We start from the raw sequence: 20,832 nt of genomic DNA on the forward strand, positions 1-20,832 counted from the left end.
CGATTTCAAAAAGGCTTTACAACGAAAGCAAAACATTAGATTATGTCAGCAGAGTACCCAGCCAGAAATAATCAGACACGCATTTTTCAAGCTAGCATATAATGTCACAAAAAACAAAACCACAGCTAAATGCAGCACTAACCTTTGATCTTCATCAGATGACAACCCTAGGACATTATGTTATACAATGCATGCATGTTTTGTTCAATCAAGTTCATATTTATATCAAAAACCAGCTTTTTACATTAGCATGTGACGTTCAGAACTAGCATACCCCCTGCAAACTTCCGGTGAATTTACTAACAATTTACTAAATTACTCATGATAAACGTTCACAAAAAGCATAATAATTATTTTAAGAATTATAGATACAGAACTCCTCTATGCACTCGATATGTCCGATTTTTAAAATAGCTTTTTGGTGAAAGCACATTTTGCAATATTCTAAGTAGATAGCCCGGCATCACAGGGCTAGCTATTTAGACACCCAGCAAGTTTAGCACTCACCAAAGTCAGATTTACTTTAAGAAAAATGTTATTACCTTTGGTGTTCTTTGTCAGAATGCACTCCCAGGACTTCTACTTCAATAACAAATGTTGGTTTGGTTCCAAATAATCCATAGTTATGTTCAAATATCCTCTTTTGTTCGTGCGTTCAAGACACTATCCGAAGGGTGACGAGCACGACGCATTTCGTGACAAATTTCTAAATATTCCATTACTGTACTTCGAAGCATGTCAACCGCTGTTTAAAATCAATTTTTATGCAATTTTTCTCGTAAAAAAGCGATAATATTCCGACCGGCAAAGCCTGTTTACATTCAACGAGAGAGAAAGTAAAAGCATGGGATCCCCTCGTGCACGAGCCTTAGTCTGATGGCCCTCTGATCGGCCACTATCCAAACGCGCTAATGTGTTTCAGCCTGGGGCTGGAATCACATTCAGCTTTTTCCCGCCTTCTGAGAGCCTATGGGAGCCGTAGGAAGTGTCACGTTACAGCAAAGATCCTCAGTCTTCAATAAACAGAGGCAAGAAGCTCAAGGAATGGTCAGACAGGCCACTTCCTGTAAGGAATCTTCTCAGGTTTTTGCCTGCCATATGAGTTCTGTTATACTCACAGACACCATTCATCCTGTTTCCATTGATCATCCTTGAGATGTTTCTACAACTTGATTGGAGTCCACCTGTGGCAAGTTCAATTGATTGGACATGATTTGGAAAAGCACACACCTGTGTATATATAAGGTCCCACAGTTGACAGTGCATGTCAGAGCAAAAACCAAGCCATGAGGTCGAAGGAATAGTCCGTAGAGCTCAGACAGGATTGTGTCTGCACAGAAGGGGAAGAGTACAAAAAAATGTCTGCAGCATTGAAGGTCCCTAAGAACATATTGGGCTCCATCATTCTTAAATGGAAGAAGTTTGGAACCACCAAGACTCTTCCTAGAACTGGCCGCCTGGCTAAACTGACCAATTGGGGGAGAAGGACCTTGGTCAGGGAAGTGACCAAGAACCTGATGGTCACTCTGAAAGAGCTCCAGAGTTCCTCTGTGGAGATGGTTGTCCTTCTGGAAGATTCTCCCATCTCTGCAGCGCTCCACCAATCAGGCCTTTATGGTAGAGTGGCCAGACTGAAGCCACTCCTCAGTAAAAGGCACATGACAGCCTGCTTGGAGGAAACCAGGCACCGCTCGTCAGCTGGCCAATACCATCCCTACGGTGAAGCATGGTGGTGGCAGCATCATGCTGTGGGGATGTTTTTCAGCGGCAGGGACTGGGAGACTAGTCAGGATTGAGGGAACGATAAACAGAGTAAAGTTCCTTGATAAGCTGCTCCAGAGTGTTCAGGACCTCAGACTGGGGCGAAGGTTCACTTTCCAACAGGACAACGACCCTAAGCACACAGGCAAGACAACGCACGAGTGGCTCTGAATGTCCATGAGTGGCCCAGCCAGAGCTCGGACTTGAACCCGATCGAACATCTCCGGAGAGACCTGAAAATAGCTGTGCAGTGACCCTCCCCATCCAACCTGACAGAACTTGAGAGGATCTGCAGAGAAGAATGGGAGAAACTCCCCAAATACAGATGTGCCAAGCTTGTAGCGTCGTACCCAAGAAGACTTGAGGCTGTAATCGCTGCCAAAGGTGTTTCAACAACGTAAACAGTATGAATACTTTATGTATGTGTGATATTTCTGTTTTTGTTCAATACATTTCTAAAAGAAACAGTTTTTGCTTTGTCGTTATGGGATATTGTGTGTAGATTCATGAGAAAACAATTGAATCCATTTTGTAACAAAATGTGGAGTAAATTAACGTTTCTGAATATTTTCTGAATGTACATTTTGTTAAATGATGATGTCAATGCTATAGGCCTGCTGGAAGCATTTATTTATTTTAGAACAGGTGGTCATGCATTCGATTTGTTTTGATTAGTTCCTCGGTATCTAGCCCTAACGACTTGAACGGCACTAGCTACTTCTACTGTTTTTAGTATGGAATCAAAAGACGAGGCAAGATATGGCTGGAAGTTTTACATCTTTTGCTGCGGAGTCAGTCAGTCAGTGACGACGTGCATCTCACCCTCGAGGCATTTGACCTCTCCCCTCTCTCTCTCTCTCGTCCTGCTCCTAAAGGTCACGACCCTGGTGAACTCCAGCAACAAGGGTCCGTCCAATAAGAAGAAGGGTCGCTCTAAGAAGGCCCATGTATTGGCTGCCTCGGTGGAGACGGCTACCTTGAACTTCCTGGATAAAGGAGAGAAGATCGCCAAGGAGAGCCAGTTTCTCAAGGACGAGCTCACTGCTGCCGTGGAGGATGTCCGCAAGCAAGGTACGGTTTAGCTACAACTGGTCTTGAAACCCTTTCTTTATGGATGAGTAGGCCTGTATGTTATCCACATGGATGTCGACAAGCCAGCTATAGTTCATATATAGACTTGCGTAGGTCCACCACAAACCAGTGGATGTTTATTTTTTGTGCCATTTTCTGCAGTTCCTTCCAGTCAGTTCTGTCTGTCAAGCTGCACTAGACCCCACCCACCACACGCACACTTTATCTAGTTCAAGAGGAAATGCAGAATCTCTGAAATGACCAAATATGTAATTTCTGCCTCTTGAGTTCAAGAGAACATATTTATTCAGTTGCTGCTCTATGATTCGACCCTCTGAGTTTATTCTTGCTGCTTCCAGGGATTGAACTGCTGCTCTCTGTTCTGTCCTATCTTCCATTCTACTCTGCTCTCTGTTCTGTCGTATCTTCCATTCTACTCTACTCTGCTCTGCTCTCTTTCAATCTCTCTTGCCCGTATTGAGGGGAAAGTGTGTGTGTGTGTGCGCGCGCCAAGGTTTCTCTGGATCAAAAAGGGCCTTGAGTCGTTACGGCTGAAATGTCAAGAATTTGAGGCCCCCCACGTGTGCAGAGATTGGTTTAAAAATGCTACAATTTCCTGCAATTCTACACATTTTTCCATGGCGCCAAGGTACATTATTTTCAGTTTCAAAGCTAATTTCCTGCAATTCTACACATTTTGCCATGCAGCTGAGAGAAAATGTTGCAGATTACCAAAATAAAATCTGCTATTCTACCTTCTGGAGCTGAGTTGTTTTAAAGGCCGCCTAAGGATTTCAAAGGCAGAAGAAATCCTGTTTTTAGCTCAGTCTAGATGGCTGCGTACACGCTTGCAGTCTTATGCATCATCACCCCAATCTTTTAACTCTGTTGTTAAATCTCATTACTCCTAGTAGCTGCAGTGTGATTTTCCTCTCTGTCCTCTCTGTCCTTCCTGGTGGAGGGAGGAGAGGAGTCGGGTTAATGGAGAGATTTAACCCTGTCAAGATGCTCAGCTCCTCATTTCTCAATGGCTTGTTTTGCCATGAATGTTTTAAAAACCTGTTGATATTGATGCCTATTGAATGAGACAGTGTTTTGTAGGGAGGAGAGGGATCTCATCCACTCTCTTCTCTCTCATCCCTCTTTTCTTCCTATTTACATACAGAGTCTGTATCCCAATTTGCCCAGGCTGAAAATATGGATTTTCTGCACATGTGCATAACTATTCACCCCCCCCCCCCCCCCCAAAGTCAATACTTTGTAGAGCCACCTTTTGCAGCAATTACAGCTGTAAGTCTCTTGGAGTACGTCTCTATAAACTTGGCACATCTAGCCACTGGGATTCCCCCCCCCCCCCCATTCTTCAAGGCAAAACTACTTCAGCTCCTTCGAGTTGGATGGGTTCTGCTGGTGTACAGAAATCTTTAAAATCATACCACAGATTCTCAATTGGATTGAGGTCTGGGCTTTGACTCGGCTATTCCAAGACATTTAAATGTTTCCCTTTTAAACCACATTCGAGTGTTCCTTAGCAGTATGCTTAGGGTCATTGTCTTGCTGGAAGGTGAACCTTAGTCCTCCACAGGAGGACTAATTATGTAACTTCTGAAGGTTGGTTGCACCAGATCTTATATAGGGGGTGAAAACATATGCACGCACCACTTTCCCGTTTTCTTTATTTCACTTCACCAATTTGGACTATTTTGTGTATGTCCATTACATGAAATCCAAATAAAAATCTATTTAAATTACAGGTTGTAATGCAACAAAATAGGAAAAAACACCAAGGGGGATGAATACTTTTGCAAAGCACTGGATGGCATAACTATGGAACCGGGCGACGCTAAACAAACTTGTCCATTGTCAGACTTTTTCTCCACCGTTCCGTATACGATCTCGACTGACTAGAACGTTTGTCTGCCCAGAGATGGAACGCAAGCGTTTCACTCACATTTGTGAATTAAAAAGTTATGATCACATTTTATATTAACATAAATGCTGCAGTAGCTGTTTTCAAAGTATTTCTGCTGTTTTTTTGGGGGGGTTTTGTTTCATAGCTGGTCAATTTAATCGCACAAAGTCAAAGAACTAGGAATCCTATAGCCTATCCCACCTGGTGCTTCAACACTGCCTGGCTAGGGGCTGTGCGCATGTGAAAAGCTGAGGTGAAATATTACTTTTTAGAAGCGCTCCGCACCGGCATAAGTTGGTTTAATTTACTTGAAACAAAAGTCTACTGAAGTGAGACTGTCCTTGTGTTTCTTGGCTGTTTACATTGTTTATCAATGTTTGAATTTCAACTGTTAGGGGAGAGAAGAACACACGGCTACTCGTCAGACTCAATCTCAGGCACAAACATGACTCCAGTCCTGTTACCATGGGAACCTCCCGCCCTTAAAGGGGCAGTTGAAAAATGTCTTAACTGTGATATTTTGGTCAAAAGACTCGGGTCACAAAAAATGAAATGAAGCAATATGCAACATTACTAATTACTAGTAAATCATGTTTTGTTTTAGAAACATTACAAAACATGTTTTTTTTTTGTTTTTTGGTGTAGTTTTAGCAACAAAAACGTATGTTTTGACTGGTAGATTGGCTCCTGAGTCGCGCAGCGGTCTAAGACACCATCTCAGTGCAAGATGCGTCACTACAGTCCCTGGTTCGATTCCAGGCTTTATCACATCCGGCCTTGATTGGGAATCCCATAGGGCGGCGCACGTCGTCCTGGTTTGGCCCGGGGTAGGCCGTCATTGTAAAAAATAATTTGTTCTTTAACTGACTTGCCTATTTTTAAATCTATGTGCCCACACTGGCTGGTGGACCAATAAGTAAGTTTTAGGCCCTTCAAATAGTTCTCCGGAACTACCATACGGCAGCAAGCCAGCAACTATAAAAATGTACCTACATTACACACAAAGCTTGTTTTTTTCAAGTGTAGGGACTGCGTCCTTGTGCAACTGCAATGTATTTGACCCCCCCCCCCCCAAAACTCCAGCAACCCGAATCATAGACCAGAACTGTTCTTCAAGGCGTTCCAAGTTGATCTCCAGACTTTTCTGTAAAAAAAAAAAAAAAAAAAAGACAAGACAACTTCTTGTTTCAAATGTATTTTCTTCCCCCTGTTGGCAGTAGGTGGAATTGATTCAGCTGCACTAGCACCACTAAAGCAGTGTGTGTATGTTCTCATGTTGAACTGTTTCATGTGTCTGAAGGTAGAACTAAACCAGTTTTCTGGAGCCTGTAGACTGTATTAACAAGCCTGGAACGCACAGCGAAGTTGATCCTGTAAGATTTCAAAACTACACTCAATGAATTCGGTGTCGAGCTGCAGTTTTTATGAGTAAATTCATGTTTAATTTATTCTGTACTTTAACACTGGTTTTGTGGTTGATTTTTATTTTTTATTTTTCTCCCTGTCACACTCATGCTACAACCAGCACTGCTTAGAATGACTATAGCAAAGTGTTCCCATAAACTCAGAGGAATATTTCACTGTCTCTGGTCATTGTGACAACATGAATTGGTGCTATGAGGCAGAAATCACATCAGTTTTGCCATCAGAGGAAGACTGCCCCCTTTTCTCAGCTGATGGGAGATAGAGAGGAAGCCTCCCTCCCTCCCTCCCTCAGACTGACCATCAGATGCAGGCCATCAGTCCAGTAAAATAAAGCTCATTATGATCACTAAGTTGTGCCTTCAAGTAATACAACAAACTATCTATTACCAGTGTGATCATATTCACAACATTAAAAAAAATTTAAACAGAATTTGAACATGGGCTGAACAACATCGGCAGGGTAATTCAAGCATAGTCGATATGTAGTGGTGATTTGTATTGGGTCCAAAGCCGACTGCACAAACCTCATTGCTACAGAACTGTTTTTAATTGGTTCATGTTTATGTTGTGTAAAAAATGTTAAAAACATCAAGATTCTCAGCGGTAGATCTCGGTTTGCATTTTGCCTCTGATCTTCAACCAGAAAAGGTTATTGACCACTTTCATAGACGGTTCTCTCTGCTAACACACTGCAAACAGGGTTGGAAACTAAGACCGGCCAAATGTGGACAGATGTTGTCATTGGTGGGTAAGAATGTACATTTCACCAGCCACGTTGGCAGGTGGTGAAACGGAGCATTTGTGATTTTTATTTTTTTTTATAAAAAATTTTTTTATCCAAATGCTGCGCGTAGGAGATGTGGAATTGACAAAGGCTGCTACGGTGTGGCTTTATCACAGTGTTTCCTGGACAGTTATATTGTTTTGTTCACACGCTAGGTTGTTTTTCAATGTTTAGTTTGAGTTTGCTGCAACTGTAACAGCCCATCCCTTAAAGGGGCAGGTGAGAAGTCTCACCTAATTGTGCTTGATACCTGATTTACTACTTACTAATAATACAGATAGCATGCTCATCTGTTTTTTTTTTTTTGTTCTTGTAATTATAGCACAAACAATATTTTGTTTTTACTAAAAAAAATATGAGTGTCCAGTAGAATATTCTAATTTTTTGTTGTTGTTGAAATCTACCTGTAACAGTGGCTGGTGGACCAAAAAGTGAATTTCCAACCCTTAAGGCAAGCGGTACTTATGTAAACGTAATATTTTAGAATAAGGATGTAACAGAATGTGGGATAAGTCAAGGGGTCTGAATTTCCGAATGCACTGTATCTATCTGGAGGCTTCCTACTGAGATGGTTTACATGATGGGAGAAGACGGGGAACACAAACAAGCACATGATTTGAAGTGGCTACGGATACAGAGTTTTCACCCATTTAAATCCGTAATAAGTGACATACACATTGGTTTTTATATCGTAGCTGCTGTTCACACTCCCCCCTCCATTCACATGTAGCTTTTCACTCCCTTTCTGAACCCAGTCGGAAATTATTCAGACCCCTTTACTCAGTATGTTGTTGAAGCACCTTCGGCAGAGATCACAGCCTCGAGTCTTCTTGGGTATGACGTTACAAGCTTGGCACACCTGTATTTGGGGAGTTTCTTCCATTCTTCTCTGCAGATCCTCTCAAGCTCTGTCAGGTTGGATGGGGAGGGTCACTGCACAGCTATTTTCAGGTCTCTCCAGAGATGTTCGATCAGGTTCAAGTCCGGGCTCTGGATGGGCCACTCAAGGACATTCGGAGCCACTCGTGCGGTGTCTTGGCTGTGTGCTTAATGTCGTTCTGTTGGAAGGTGAACCTTCGCCCTATTCTGAGGTCCTGAGTTCTCTGGAGCAGTTTTTCATGAAGGATCTCTCTGTGCTTTGCTCTGTTCATCTTTGCCTCGATCCTGACTAGTCTCCCAGTCCCTGCCACTGATAAACATCCCCACAGCATGATTCTGCCAGCGACATGCTTCACAGTAGGGATGGTGCCAGGTTTCCTCCAGATATGACGGTTGGCATTCAGGCCAAAGATTTCAATCTTGGTTTCATCATACCAGAGAATCTTGTTTCTCACGGTCTGAGAGTCCTTCAGGTGCCTTTTGGCAGGCTGTCATGTTCCTTTTACTGAGGAGTGGCTTCAGTCTGGCCACTCTGCTGCAGAGAGGGTTGTCCTTATGGAAGGTTCTCCCATCTTCACAGAGAACTGGTCAGTGACCATTGAGTTCCTGGTCTCCTCCCTGACCAAGGCCCTTCTCCCCAGATTGCTCAGTTTGGCCGGGCAGCCAGCTCGGGGATGAGTCTTGGTGATTCCAAACTTCTTCCATTTTAAGAATGATGGAGGCCACTGTTCTTGGGGACCTTTATTGCTGCAGAAATGTTAAGGTACCCTTCCCCAAATCTGTGCCTCGACACAATCCTGTCTCAGAGCTCTACGGACTATTCCTTCGACCTCATGACTTTGTTTTTGCTCTGATGTGCACTGTCAACTGTGTGACCTTATATAGACATGTCCAATAAATGTTAATCAATAAAGGTAATATCCAATCAATTGAATTTACCACAGGTGGACTCCAAGTTCTAGAAACATTTCAAGGATGATCAATGGAAACAGGATGCACCTGAGCTCAATTTCGAGTCCCATTGCAAAGGGTCTGAAATACTTATGTAAATAAGTTATTTCTGGTTTTTATTTGTAATATACATTTGCAAACATTTAAAAAAAAAAAAAAAACGGGTTTTCACTTCGTCATTCTGAGCTATTGTGTGTAGATTGATAAATAGTATTTAATACATTTTAGGACAAGGCTGTAACGTAACAATGTGGAATAAAAAGTCAAGTGGTCTGAATGCACTGTATATATGCAGGATGGCAGCTCCATACATTTTGCACATCTTTGTGGTGCCACAGTGGTTTTGCATGGCACAGCATTCCAGATGAATCATTAGTGAGTTGGGCAGGGTTTGGATCCTAATCCTAGGTATGTCGTGGGCTTACTGCAGGGCTAAACAGGGATTGTCACAGCTGTTAGTGCACAGCTTGTAGCATCTCTTTTCCGCTTTGTTCCGCTATCCGGGATGCTTCAATTTTCTAGTTCGCTCAGACTGACTGTTGCCAATGAAATGACAAGGGAGAGCATAGCAGAACTCCTGCGAGGGAGGGAGGAAAGGAGAAGAGGATTGTAGTTGTCGTTGATCGCTTATGTATTTAAATGGCTGTATTCTCCACGTGCCTCGGGATCTTACTGACGCAAATTCTGTTTCAAATGCAATGTTATGCCGGTCACGACGACGACAGTTTCTAATGTCATGCCGGTCACGAAGACGACAGTTTCTAATGTCATGCAATGTCATGCCGGTCACAACGACGCCGGTTTCTAATGCGCTTCTCTTCCAGGCCTGATTCCCACTCCCCCACGTTATGTCTATAGCAAGTCCCTCTGCTCCACCCTGCGGACTATAGTTAGTTCCTTAGTTACACTCTTCCAATCCTGACTCCTCCCACTACTCCGCCTGCTATAGCTGGTCTTTGGGCTGTGTAGCTAGTTCCAGCAGCAGACATCTGTAAATAGCCCACCCAACTACCTCATCCCCATATTGTTATTTTTATTTTGCTCCTTTGCACCCCACTATCTCTACTTGCACATTCATCTTCTGCACATCTATCACTCGTGTTTAATTACTAAATTGTAATTATTTTGCGACTATGGCCTATTTATTGCCTTGCCTCACTAATCACTACATTTTGCACACACTATATATATTTTTCTTTTGCGTTATTGACTGTACGTTTATCCCATGTGTAACTCTTTGTCACACTGCTTTGCTTCTATCTTAGCCAGGTCGCAGTTGTAAATGACTTGTTCTCAACTGGCCTACCTGGTTAAATAAAGGTTAAAAATAAAAACGACAGCTTAGTCTCTGCTGCTGCTGGAACATAACATACCTGGTTTACGTGGTCTGTTTGGAGTTCACAGGATAGTTTATGTTAACCAGTTAACCAGCATGAGCTTCAGGCCAGACCCAGTAGACGGTTGACAAAATTGTTGAAGTTCGTTGCAGACAGATGAATGGTATTGAAAGAACATGCGTTCTGGCGCCCTCTTCAGTTCTGTCTCAATTATTTCATCAAACCTGTGTGCTTAACCTCTCTGGGGTATGTGGGACGCTAACCCCTAACCACCTAGGGAATGTATACTATGTGGGACACTAGCGTTATAAAAAAGTTATATTACAGTTCGTAGAAACATGTCAAACAATGTATAGAATCAATCTTTAGGATGTTTTTTCATAAATCTGACGTAATATTCCAACCGGACGATTCCTTTGTCTTCAGAAATGAAAAGGAACACGCCTAACTCTCACGGGAGCGTGCACACGCGATTGAGCTCATGTCATTTTCTCAGTCATCTGATTCCAAGCGCTCTTATTCTCTCCATATTCACAGTAGAAGCATGAAACAATGTTCTAAAGACTGTTGACATCTAGTGGAAGCCTTAGGAAGTGCAAAATGAACCCCAAGTCACTGTATAGGCAATCACTTAAACTACAAACATCAGATTTCCACACTTCCTGGTTGGATTTTTTTCAGGTTTTGCCTGCCATATGAGTTCTGTTATACTCACAGACACCATTCAAACAGGTTTAGAAGCTTCAGTGTTTTCTATCAAAATCTACTAATAATATGCATATCCTACCTTCTGGGCCTGAGTAGCAGGCAGTTTACTACGGGCACGCTTTTCATCCAGATGTCAAAATACTGCCCCCTACCCTAGAGAAGTTAAAGCACCAGACAAGCTCAGTGCATGATAGTTGTTTAAATAAAATCACAGGGTGTGTATATATTTGGAAAAATACCCTTTTTTTAAAAACATTTTGACCAATCCATTGGTTGAAAAAACCAGACTACTCCTGTTTGACACATATTTTTTTTTTAGTTGGTTACTGGTACACTTAGTCAGGGATATCGCTCTCACTGTGAGTTCTACAGCTAATGTCTGTGACAAACAAACTCCGGCACTCACTCTCTCTGTGTGTTACTGGTATAGTTCAGGGGGTGATGGGTGAACCGTGTGCTCTAAGAGGTGTCTGCTCGGTAGACACGTCGTGCCAGCAGTGTTGTCAGTGCCTGGGAATGTCAGCCTCAGCCTGCCTCTGCTCTTCTAGCTGCGTCCCAAATGGTACCCTATTCCCTTTTTTTTTATTTTTTTTTATAGTATGCTACTTTTGACCGGGCTCTGGTCAAAAGTAGTGCTCTATATAGGGAATAGGGTGCCATTTGAAATGCACACAGTCATTGGACAGGAATACAGCAGCCCTGCTGGTGGTAGTGCTGGCCTGTCAGTTAGGACTATGTCACGCTGTTCTGCTGAGCGTGGACAGACTGATAATGCTGCCATTGACTGGGCCTTAGTCCTCCCCTCCCTACCCCGCTCTTCTCTTCCCCTCTCTCTTCCCCATGCATGCCATGCATATAGAAGGCATTTTATACCCAGCTGTGGCTTACCAGCTGTTTTAAATGGGGAGGAGGCGGCAGATATCATTTTGGGTTGGAGGTAGGATGGGGGGGGGAAAGGAGGCAGGGGGTGGGCTATGCCATGCATGTTTTAAGGCTTGCGTTTCAAGTATGTTTTTGCACACGTGTTAACTACTTTTTTCCCCCCCAGTTGTGGGTTTTGGCTTTAGAAGGTTTTTAGTGTGGTGGATTCCATCTTGTTTGCATGAATGTTCTTCAGTCATTCACAACATCTCAGCTCTCGTCTTACAACAGTCACACCCGGCCTGCCTGTCTCTCCTCTTCTTTCATATCTTCTGACTGACGGCTTCACATCACAGCTGGAATCATAATTGCCAGCTCTCTCATTCCCTTGCTTTTTTTCTTCCTGTCTCTTGCTTTTGTTCTTTCTCAGTTATTTTTAACCCTTTTTCTCCCCAATTTCGTGGTATCCAATTAATAGTTTGTCTTGTCCCTTTGCTGCAACTCCCGTACGAACTTGGGAGAGGTGATGGTCGAGATCCGTGCGTCCTTCGAAACCCAACCAAGACACACTGCTTCTTGACACAATGTCCACTTAACCCAGAAGCCAGCCGCACCAATGTGTCAGAGGAAACGCCATACACCTGGCGACCGTGTCAGCGTGCACTGCTCTCGGCTGACGCTAGAGCACGATGGGACAAGGACATCCCAGCCGGTCAAACCAAACCCGGACGATGCTGGGCAAATTTAGCGCTGCATCATGGGTGTCGCGGCCGGCTGTGACAGAGCCTGGGATCGAACCTGGATCTGTAGTGATGCCTCTAGCACTGCGATGCCTAAGACGGTACCGACCTCTCTTTCACCCCTCGGGTCTCAGTTGGTCTCCTCTCGCTGCTGTCTGTGGCTTATTGTGTGAGACACCATTGTAGTTATTTGATTTAGTGAGCTGGCCTTGTCTGGCGGGTTAGACCCATTGTGGTGCGGTGGAGAGACAGAGGGACCTGGACTATAATAAAGGATGTATCTCCTCCAAACAGCCTCCAGTAGGGGGGGAAACTACAGGAGTAAAGATGGAGAGACAATGGCTGACTCCAGTTAGTCAACTGGACAATGTATTGTTGATATACAGAGAAATTACATTTAAAATATTTTTTATCTTCTAATTTTGGTAATTTTATTTGTAGTGCTCCTGTCAATGTTGAGTAAGGATGTGCACCTGATTATGCGTAGAAGTAGGCCTATCGGGCGTCCCGAGTGGTGCAGTGGACTTGGGTACTGTGCCACTAGAGATCCTGGTTCGAGTCCAGGCTCTGTCGCAGCCGGCCGCGACTGGGAGACACATTTTGGCCCAGTGTCATTCGGGGAGGGTTTGGCCGGCAGGGCATGTCATTGTCCGATCGTGCACTAGCGGCGACTCCGGTGGTCAGGCCGGGGGCTCAGTGCACGCTGACACGGTTGCCAGGGGTACGGTGTTTCCTCCGACACATTGGTGCGGCTGGCTACCGGGTTAAGTGAGCATTTTGGAGGACGCGCGGGTCTCGACCTTCGTCTTTTTCCCAAGTCCCATCGCTGCAACTCCCGTTCGGACAAGACTAACTATCAATTGGATACCACGAAATTAGGGAGAAAAAAGGCAACAAACAAAAAAAACCCGAAATAAGTAGGGCCTGGTCTGCGTGCAAATGTAGGCATATAAATGTGCCCTTTTGGGGATCTGATCGTATTTCTGATTGGCGTAATGCACCACCACTGAGACGTGAAGCTTCTCAAAGTAATGTTTACTAAAGCTCCTAACAACACACAAAGAGTCTCTATTACATCCATGGAGAATGACTAAAGTTCCTCAATGGATTTGAAAAATCTTTACAGCTCTCTTTTCGATTAACCACTCTGCGTGAAATGGGACAAATGTCATAAAATATGCCTGCCTGATTACTACTTATACATTGGGCAAATATCTTACAGCGGTGTCTGTCACAAGCTCATTAGTGCACAGAATATTTTATATAAAGTTATACATTTGCTAGCAGGAACTTCGGTTGAACCCAAGTCAACAGACGTTTCAAGTTTGTTGCAGGCAGGTCATGTATAGCCAATGTGATTTATAGAATATTTATTTTTATCAGAATATTTTCTACCTGCAGGCTGCTGTTTTTTTTTTTTTTTATTGTTGCCTTCATAATTGACAATTTAACTTTTTATTTTGTATAATTTTTATTTGGATAGAATTTTAATTATTAACCACGTGCCAATGATTTTGAGATACGAAGATGCTATTATATATTTCAATGAAACTGTGTGTGGGGAAAAATACACGTTTAAAAATTTAAGAATGGACAACTTTCGGTATATTCTGGGGACAGCCCTACTGGGGGCTGATTTTCTATGTGGCCACCGTGTCTGTACCAAATGACACCACATTCAGTGTATATAGTGCACTACTTTTGACCTGGGCTCTGGTCACTATATTGATTATAGGGGTGCCATTTTGGGACGAGCACAGACTCCTAGAGCAGCATTCATGGCTGCTGGGTCACATTTTTCAAAACCGTTTGAGTGAAACCTTTTCTAGGCAGCAAGCAGTGTACTGTTAGACGTAGACGAGGGGTAACGTTGCGCTGAATGTCATTGTTGGAACATTTCACCGAAGACGGGGTTTGACACAAGCATTTTTAGCAGACGTTGTTGTAGTTAACCTACTAAACATTTTACAGAATCCTATATAATTCATTTTCCCCTCCAGTAACATTTTATTTTTTTGGTGTCTGCTCTCGCAGACAAATTATGAATTTATAAGAGTTAGTGCTATGGGCTGGTCCTGATGGGACCTGAGGAGAGTGGGGCCGGTTCATACAAAGTACGGACTGTATTTGTGTGGACCTGAGACGGACTAGGTATTTTCCTACCACTGGGCAGGAGTAAGTAATCTCATTTCTTTAGCCAGGGTATAGTCCATTCATTAACAATTACCACTGTTTTTCCGTGGAGTCCAGACATCCCATAAAACATTGAAGCATTGCCGCAAAGTGTAATATTTTACCGCAAACAAATTCCAACTCTTTCCTCCGCTTCTCTTTCGTCTGTGAGGCTACAATATATGGCATTTCCTGAGGAAGCTGTGACGTGAGCTGTAGTCTATTGCGTGTTTTGTCTATGTTTACTATTGTGTTTATGAGTCTGTTATTAAATGTGTCTACTGCTTTTCATTAAATCAACAAGTATTGCATTCGTGTGTGTGTGGCTTACAGAACTTGGTTCAGTTATGGCCTATATAAATCTGTTCATATGGGCAGAATATTGTATATAAATTTGTTCATGTGGTTATATAGAGGCTGAAGGCAAAACAATTGCCTGCTCTAGGTTAAAAACAGCCTATTACTATATCTAGAACTATATAAATTCATGGGGTTATATAGAGGTTGAAGGTTTAAAACAGCCTATACTATATCTAGGCCTTTATAAATTCATCATGGGGTTATATAGAGGCTGAAGGTTAAACAGTTTCTACAATGTGTTTTTTAATTTTATCTAGTTTTTACACCATCCATTAAGACAAAATTAACAAAAACATTCAACAAAAAAGCGTAGCGAAACACAACAAATTATGGGGCAAAAATAAGTGCCTAAAATGTTTATTTCAAATGACCTCAAAATACAAGAGTAGCGAACATGACAATGCAGCGACGTAAAAACAAGTTTACTAACTAATCGTCCAAGAACGTGCTTCGTGTTCTGGTCTCATGATGATTTTCTTCGAACGCGTTGAAATTGATAAAAGAAATGTCCAAGTAGGCTAGGTGCTCATTTTTCTCGGATGGATGTTGGACACGCACATTTACTCTGTACCGTAACACCCTGTATATAGCCTCCACGTTGACTCTGTACCGTAACACCCTGTATATAGCCTCCACGTTGACTCTGTACCGGTACCCCCTGTATATAGCCTCCACATTGACTCTGTACCGGTACCTCCTGTATATAGCCTCCACATTGACTCTGTACCGGTACCCCCTGTATATTGCCTCCATGTTGACTCTGTACCGGTACCCCCCTGTATATAGCCTCCACATTGACTCTGTACCGTAATACCCTGTATATAGCCTCCACATTGACTCTGTACCGGTACCCCCAGTATATAGCCTCCACGTTGACTCTGTACCGGTACCCCCAGTATATAGCCTCCACGTTGACTCTGTACCGGTACCCCCTGTATATAGCCTCCACGTTGACTCTGTACCGGTACCCCCTGTATATAGCCTCCACGTTGACTCTGTACCGGTACCCCCTGTATATAGCCTCCACATTGACTCTGTACCGGTACCCCCAGTATATAGCCTCCACGTTGACTCTGTACCGGTACCCCCTGTATATTGACTCTGTACCCGTAACCCCCCCTGTATATAGCCTTCACGTTATTTTGCTGCTGTTCTTTATTTGTTAACTTTTTTTTCTTAACTGCATTGCTTGTTCTGACCTCAGAATGAACGCTGAGGGTAGCAGTGCAAGATCTTTTTAAGCTGAAATATTTAGATTATTAGCATATGAATGACTTGCAATTTATATTTCTGGACTTTAGAAGCCATCCATCCAACCCATTTTTATTCAGAAATGCAATTTCAGTGAAAGTTACGCCCCTGCTATATCCTAATAGATATAAGAACACATTTTCAGCCATATAAAGAACAGATTTGCATGATTTTAAATGAAATGCTACAAACAAAGCATTCTTTTCTGATCTTTAAAAAAAAGACTCATAAACATATACCAGCTATGCAGCTGGCTTCAGTTTCCAAGCCAAATAGGCCCATAAGGAAACTCAACGCAAGTTGAATGCGTGAGGGGTTCAGGGTTGCATAGTACCTTCCACAAAAACTTTTGCTCGACAGCCATGTAAGCAAGAACATGCCTTGTGTCTAGTAAACATGTTTATACATGTTGAATTGATTTTTAAAAAATTAAACATGATGTAATATTATGACACAGGCCTTGGTCTGTATTATATAACAAGACAAAGCACCACTTTAGTTAAGGCCAGAGGGATTGTGTCATGACCCAGCAGCACAAGAAAGCCAAGACGAACAGCGCTACTTTATTTATTACAGCAGATGTGTAACGCGCTATGTTATTTATTACACTACAATGAGTTCACAAACTGGTGTTCTCCCCTGTTGGTTTAGCTTGACCATTTTAACTTTAAGATGTAATTTTGTTTCTTCACTAAGGAGCAGTGTGATTGATGGTGTATTAAGCAGTATTTTCTGGCCTGTAGGCTAATTCAGCTGTAACACAAAGTACATGTGACTGGCACTTTGTTCAGCAAATGGAGTCTGCTGGTCTGGTCTATGTACAGTCGTGGCCAGAAGTTTTGAGAATGACACAAATATACATTTTCAGTTTGTATGATGGCAATTTGCATATACTCCAGAATGTTATGAAGAGTGATCAGATGAATTGCAATTAATTGCAAAGTCCCTCTTTGCCATGCAAATGAACTGAATCCCCCAAAAAAACATTTCCACTGCCTTTCAGCCCTGCCACAAAAGGACCAGCTGACATGTCTGATTCTCTCGTTAACACTGGTGTGAGTGTTGACGAGGACAAGGCTGGAGATCACTCTGTCATGCTGATTGAGTTCAAATGACAGACAGGAAGCTTCAAAAGGAGGGTGGTGCTTGGAATCATTGTTCTTCCTCTGTCAACCATGGTTACCTGCAAGGAAACACGTGCCGTCGTCATTGCTTTGCACAAAAAGGGCTTCACAGGCAAGGATATTGCTGCCAGTAAGATTGCACCTAAATCAACCATTTATCGGATCACAAAGAACTTCAAGGAGAGCGGTTCAATTGTTGTGAAGAAGGCTTCAGGGCGCCCAAGAATGTCCAGCAAGCACGAGGACCGTCTCCTAAAGTTGATTCAGCTGCAGGATCGGGGCACCACCAGTACAGAGATTGCTCAGGAATGGCAGCAGGCAGGTGTGAGTGCATCAGCACGCACAGTGAGGCAAAGGCTTTTGGAGGATGGCCTGGTGTCAAGAAGGGCAGCAAAAAAGCCACTTCTCTCCAGGAAAAACATCAGGGACAGACTGATATTCTGCAAAAGGTACAGGGATTGGACTGCTGAGGACTGGGGTAAAGTCATTTTCTCTGAATCCCGTTTCCGATTGTTTGGGGCATCCGGAAAAATGCTTGTCCGGAGAAGACGAGGTGAGGGCTACCATCAGTCCTGTGTCATGCCAACAGTAAAGCATCCTGAGACCATTCATGTGTGGGGTTGCTTCTCAGCCAAGGGAGTGGGATCACTCACAATTTTGCCTAAGAACACAGCCATGAATAAAGAATGGTACCAACACATCCTCTGAGAGCAACTTCTCCCAATCATCCAGGAACAGTTTGGTGACGAACAATGCCTTTTCCAGCATGATGGAGCACCTCGCCATAAGGCAAAAGTGATAACTAAGTGGCTCGTGGAACAAAACATCGATATTTTGGGTCCATGGCCAGAACTCCCCAGACCTTAATTCCATTGAGAACTTGTGGTCAATCAAGAGGCGGGTGGACAAACTAAAACCCACAAATTCTGACAAACTCCAAGCATGGATTATGCAAGAATGGGCTGCCATCAGTCAGGATGTGGCCCAGAAGTTAATTGACAGCATGCCTGGGCGGATTGCAGAGGTCTTGAAAAAGGAGGGTCAACACTGCAAATATTGACTTTGCATTAACTTCATGTAATTGTCAATAAAAGCCTTTGACACTAATGAAATGCTTGTAATTATATTTCAGTATTCCATAGTAACATCTGACAAAAATATCTTAAGACACTGAAGCAGAAAACTTTGGACATTAATATTTGTCATTCTCAAAACTTTTGTCCACGACTGTAGTAGTGTGATGCTAGGAACCCCATTTGTGTTCCCAGTTGACTGTTTGTTAGTGGTGGGACAAAGTGTGGTGCAGGGTGAATCACACAGCCAGCATTTCATGGGTTTTGACCTCCTTTTAACTGGTTGTGTGTTGGGTCGATGGCTGGCTGTCTCTCGCTCTGTGTGTACAGTCAAAAGTTTGGACACCTACTCATTCCAGGGTTTTTCTTTATTTGTTTTATTTTCTACATTGTAGAATAATAGTGAAGATATACACTACTGTTTTAATGGTTTGGGTTCACCCACCAGTCTCAACAGTGAAGGCGAAACTCCGGGATGCTGGCTTTCGAGCCAGAGTTGCAAAGAAAAAGCCACATCTCAGATGGGCCAATTAAAAGATTAAGATGGGAAAAGAACAGACACTGAATAGAGGAACTCTGCCTAGAAGGCCAGCATCCCGGAGTCGCCTCTTCACTGTTGATGTTGAGACGGGTGTTTTGTGGGTACTATTTAATGAAGCTGCCAGTTGAGGACTTGTGAGGCGTCTGTTTCTCAAACTAGACACTAATGTACTTGTCCTCTTGCTCAGTTGTGCACCGGGGCCTCCCACTCCTTTTTCTATTCTGGTTAGAGCCAGTTTGCGCTGTTCTGTGAAGGGATTAGTACACAGCGTTGTACGAGATCTTCAGTTTCTTGACAATTTCTCGCATGGAATAGCCTTCATTTCTCAGAATAGACTGACGAGTTTCAGAAGAAAGGTCTTGTTTCTGGCCATGTTGAGCCTGTAAGCGAACCCACAGATACTCAACTAGTCTAAAGAAGGCCAGTTTTACTGCTTCTTTAATCAGAACAGTTTTCAGCTGTGCTAACATAATTGTAAAAGGGTTTTCTAATGATCAATTAGCCTTTTAAAATGATCAACTTGATTAGCTAACACAACGTGCCATTGGAACACAGGAGTGATGGTTGCTGATAATGGGCCTCTGTACGCCTATGTAGATATTCCATTAGAATCTGCTGTTTTTAGCTACAATAGTCAATTACAACATTAACTGTCTACACTATTTCTGATCAATTTGATGTTATTTTAATGGACAACAAATGTGCTTTCTAAGTGACCCCAAACATTTGAACTGTAGTGTGTGTATGTATGAAATAACACACATGGAATCATGTAGTAACCCCAAAAAGTGTTAAAACGAATCAAAATATATTTGAAAATCTTCGAAGTAGCCACCCTTTGCCAGAAAAACCCTGGAATGAGTAGGTGTCCGTACTTTTGACTGGTACTGTGTTTGGTAGCTGGCAGAATCTGTTATAAGTTGCTCGCTATGTGTGTCTGTCTGAGGCCTCTGGCTGTATGCATTAGGTCAAGGTGACTGTGTGAGAGAGGGAGAGAGTTTGGACTCAGCCTGGGTCAGACTGCCTTTTCTCTTCCCTTCTCTCTCCTCCTAAATAATTTTCTAATGCAATAAACTCTTAGCCTGGATCCCAACCAGCCTCTACTATACTTTGCTCTGAGGCCTTGGCTGGTATCAGGCCCAGCAGTGGGCTATTGTGGATGCTCCCCAAATGACTCCCTATACCCTATATTGTATACTACCTTTTGCCAGGGGCCTATAGTAATGTACTATATAGGCAATAGGGTGCCATTCGGGACATACCCATTGGGCTAGGGGAGTGGAATTTGATTTAAAACAAAGTCTAAATGTTTCTCTTAATGTATTTCTTGGCTGGCAGGGACAAAGGAAGAGTTTTCTGCACCTGATAAATTAGTTCCAGTATGCCTACAGAAGCAGAAGGTCATGGGTCATTTTTTTTTTTAAATGATACTTTTGTTGAGAGGATGAGACCAATGTGTGGATGGTGGGTGTAGGCCTAATACCAGCTGAAGCTAGCAATAGAGTATTAATAGTTATTCTTATTCTTATTATTTATTCTTATTCTTCTTATACATTCTTATTGGCAGACTCAACAGCCTTGGTTTTCTCAAATGATTGCCTTGCCTGGTTTACCAACTACTTCTCTGATAGAGTTCAGTGTGTCAAATCGGAGGGCCTATTGTCCGGACCTCTGGCAGTCTCTATGGGGGTGCCACAGGGTTCAATTCTCGGGCCGACTCTCTTCTCTGTTTACATCAATGATGTCGCTCTTGCTGCTGGTGATTCCCTGATCCACCTCTACGCAGACGACACCATTCTGTATACTTCTGGCCCTTCTTTGGACACTGTTAACTAACCTCCAGACGAGCTTCAATGCTGTTCAACTCTCCTTCCGTGGCCTC

At 43.0% G+C, this 20,832-nt stretch overlaps 1 protein-coding gene across 2 annotated transcripts in view; it reads left to right on the top strand.

Moving 5' to 3' along the window:
- Positions 1–20,832, top strand: part of ctnna1 (catenin (cadherin-associated protein), alpha 1) — a 212,327-nt gene that overhangs the window by 5,588 nt on the left and 185,907 nt on the right. For both annotated transcript variants that reach the window (XM_029720388.1, XM_029720389.1), the window contains exon 3: positions 2,637–2,832. In XM_029720388.1, coding sequence (XP_029576248.1) covers positions 2,637–2,832 — 196 coding nt within the window. The remainder of the gene's footprint in view (positions 1–2,636; positions 2,833–20,832) is intronic.

Source organism: Salmo trutta, chromosome 3 (assembly GCF_901001165.1).
Source record: "Salmo trutta chromosome 3, fSalTru1.1, whole genome shotgun sequence".
NCBI lineage: Eukaryota > Metazoa > Chordata > Actinopteri > Salmoniformes > Salmonidae > Salmo > Salmo trutta.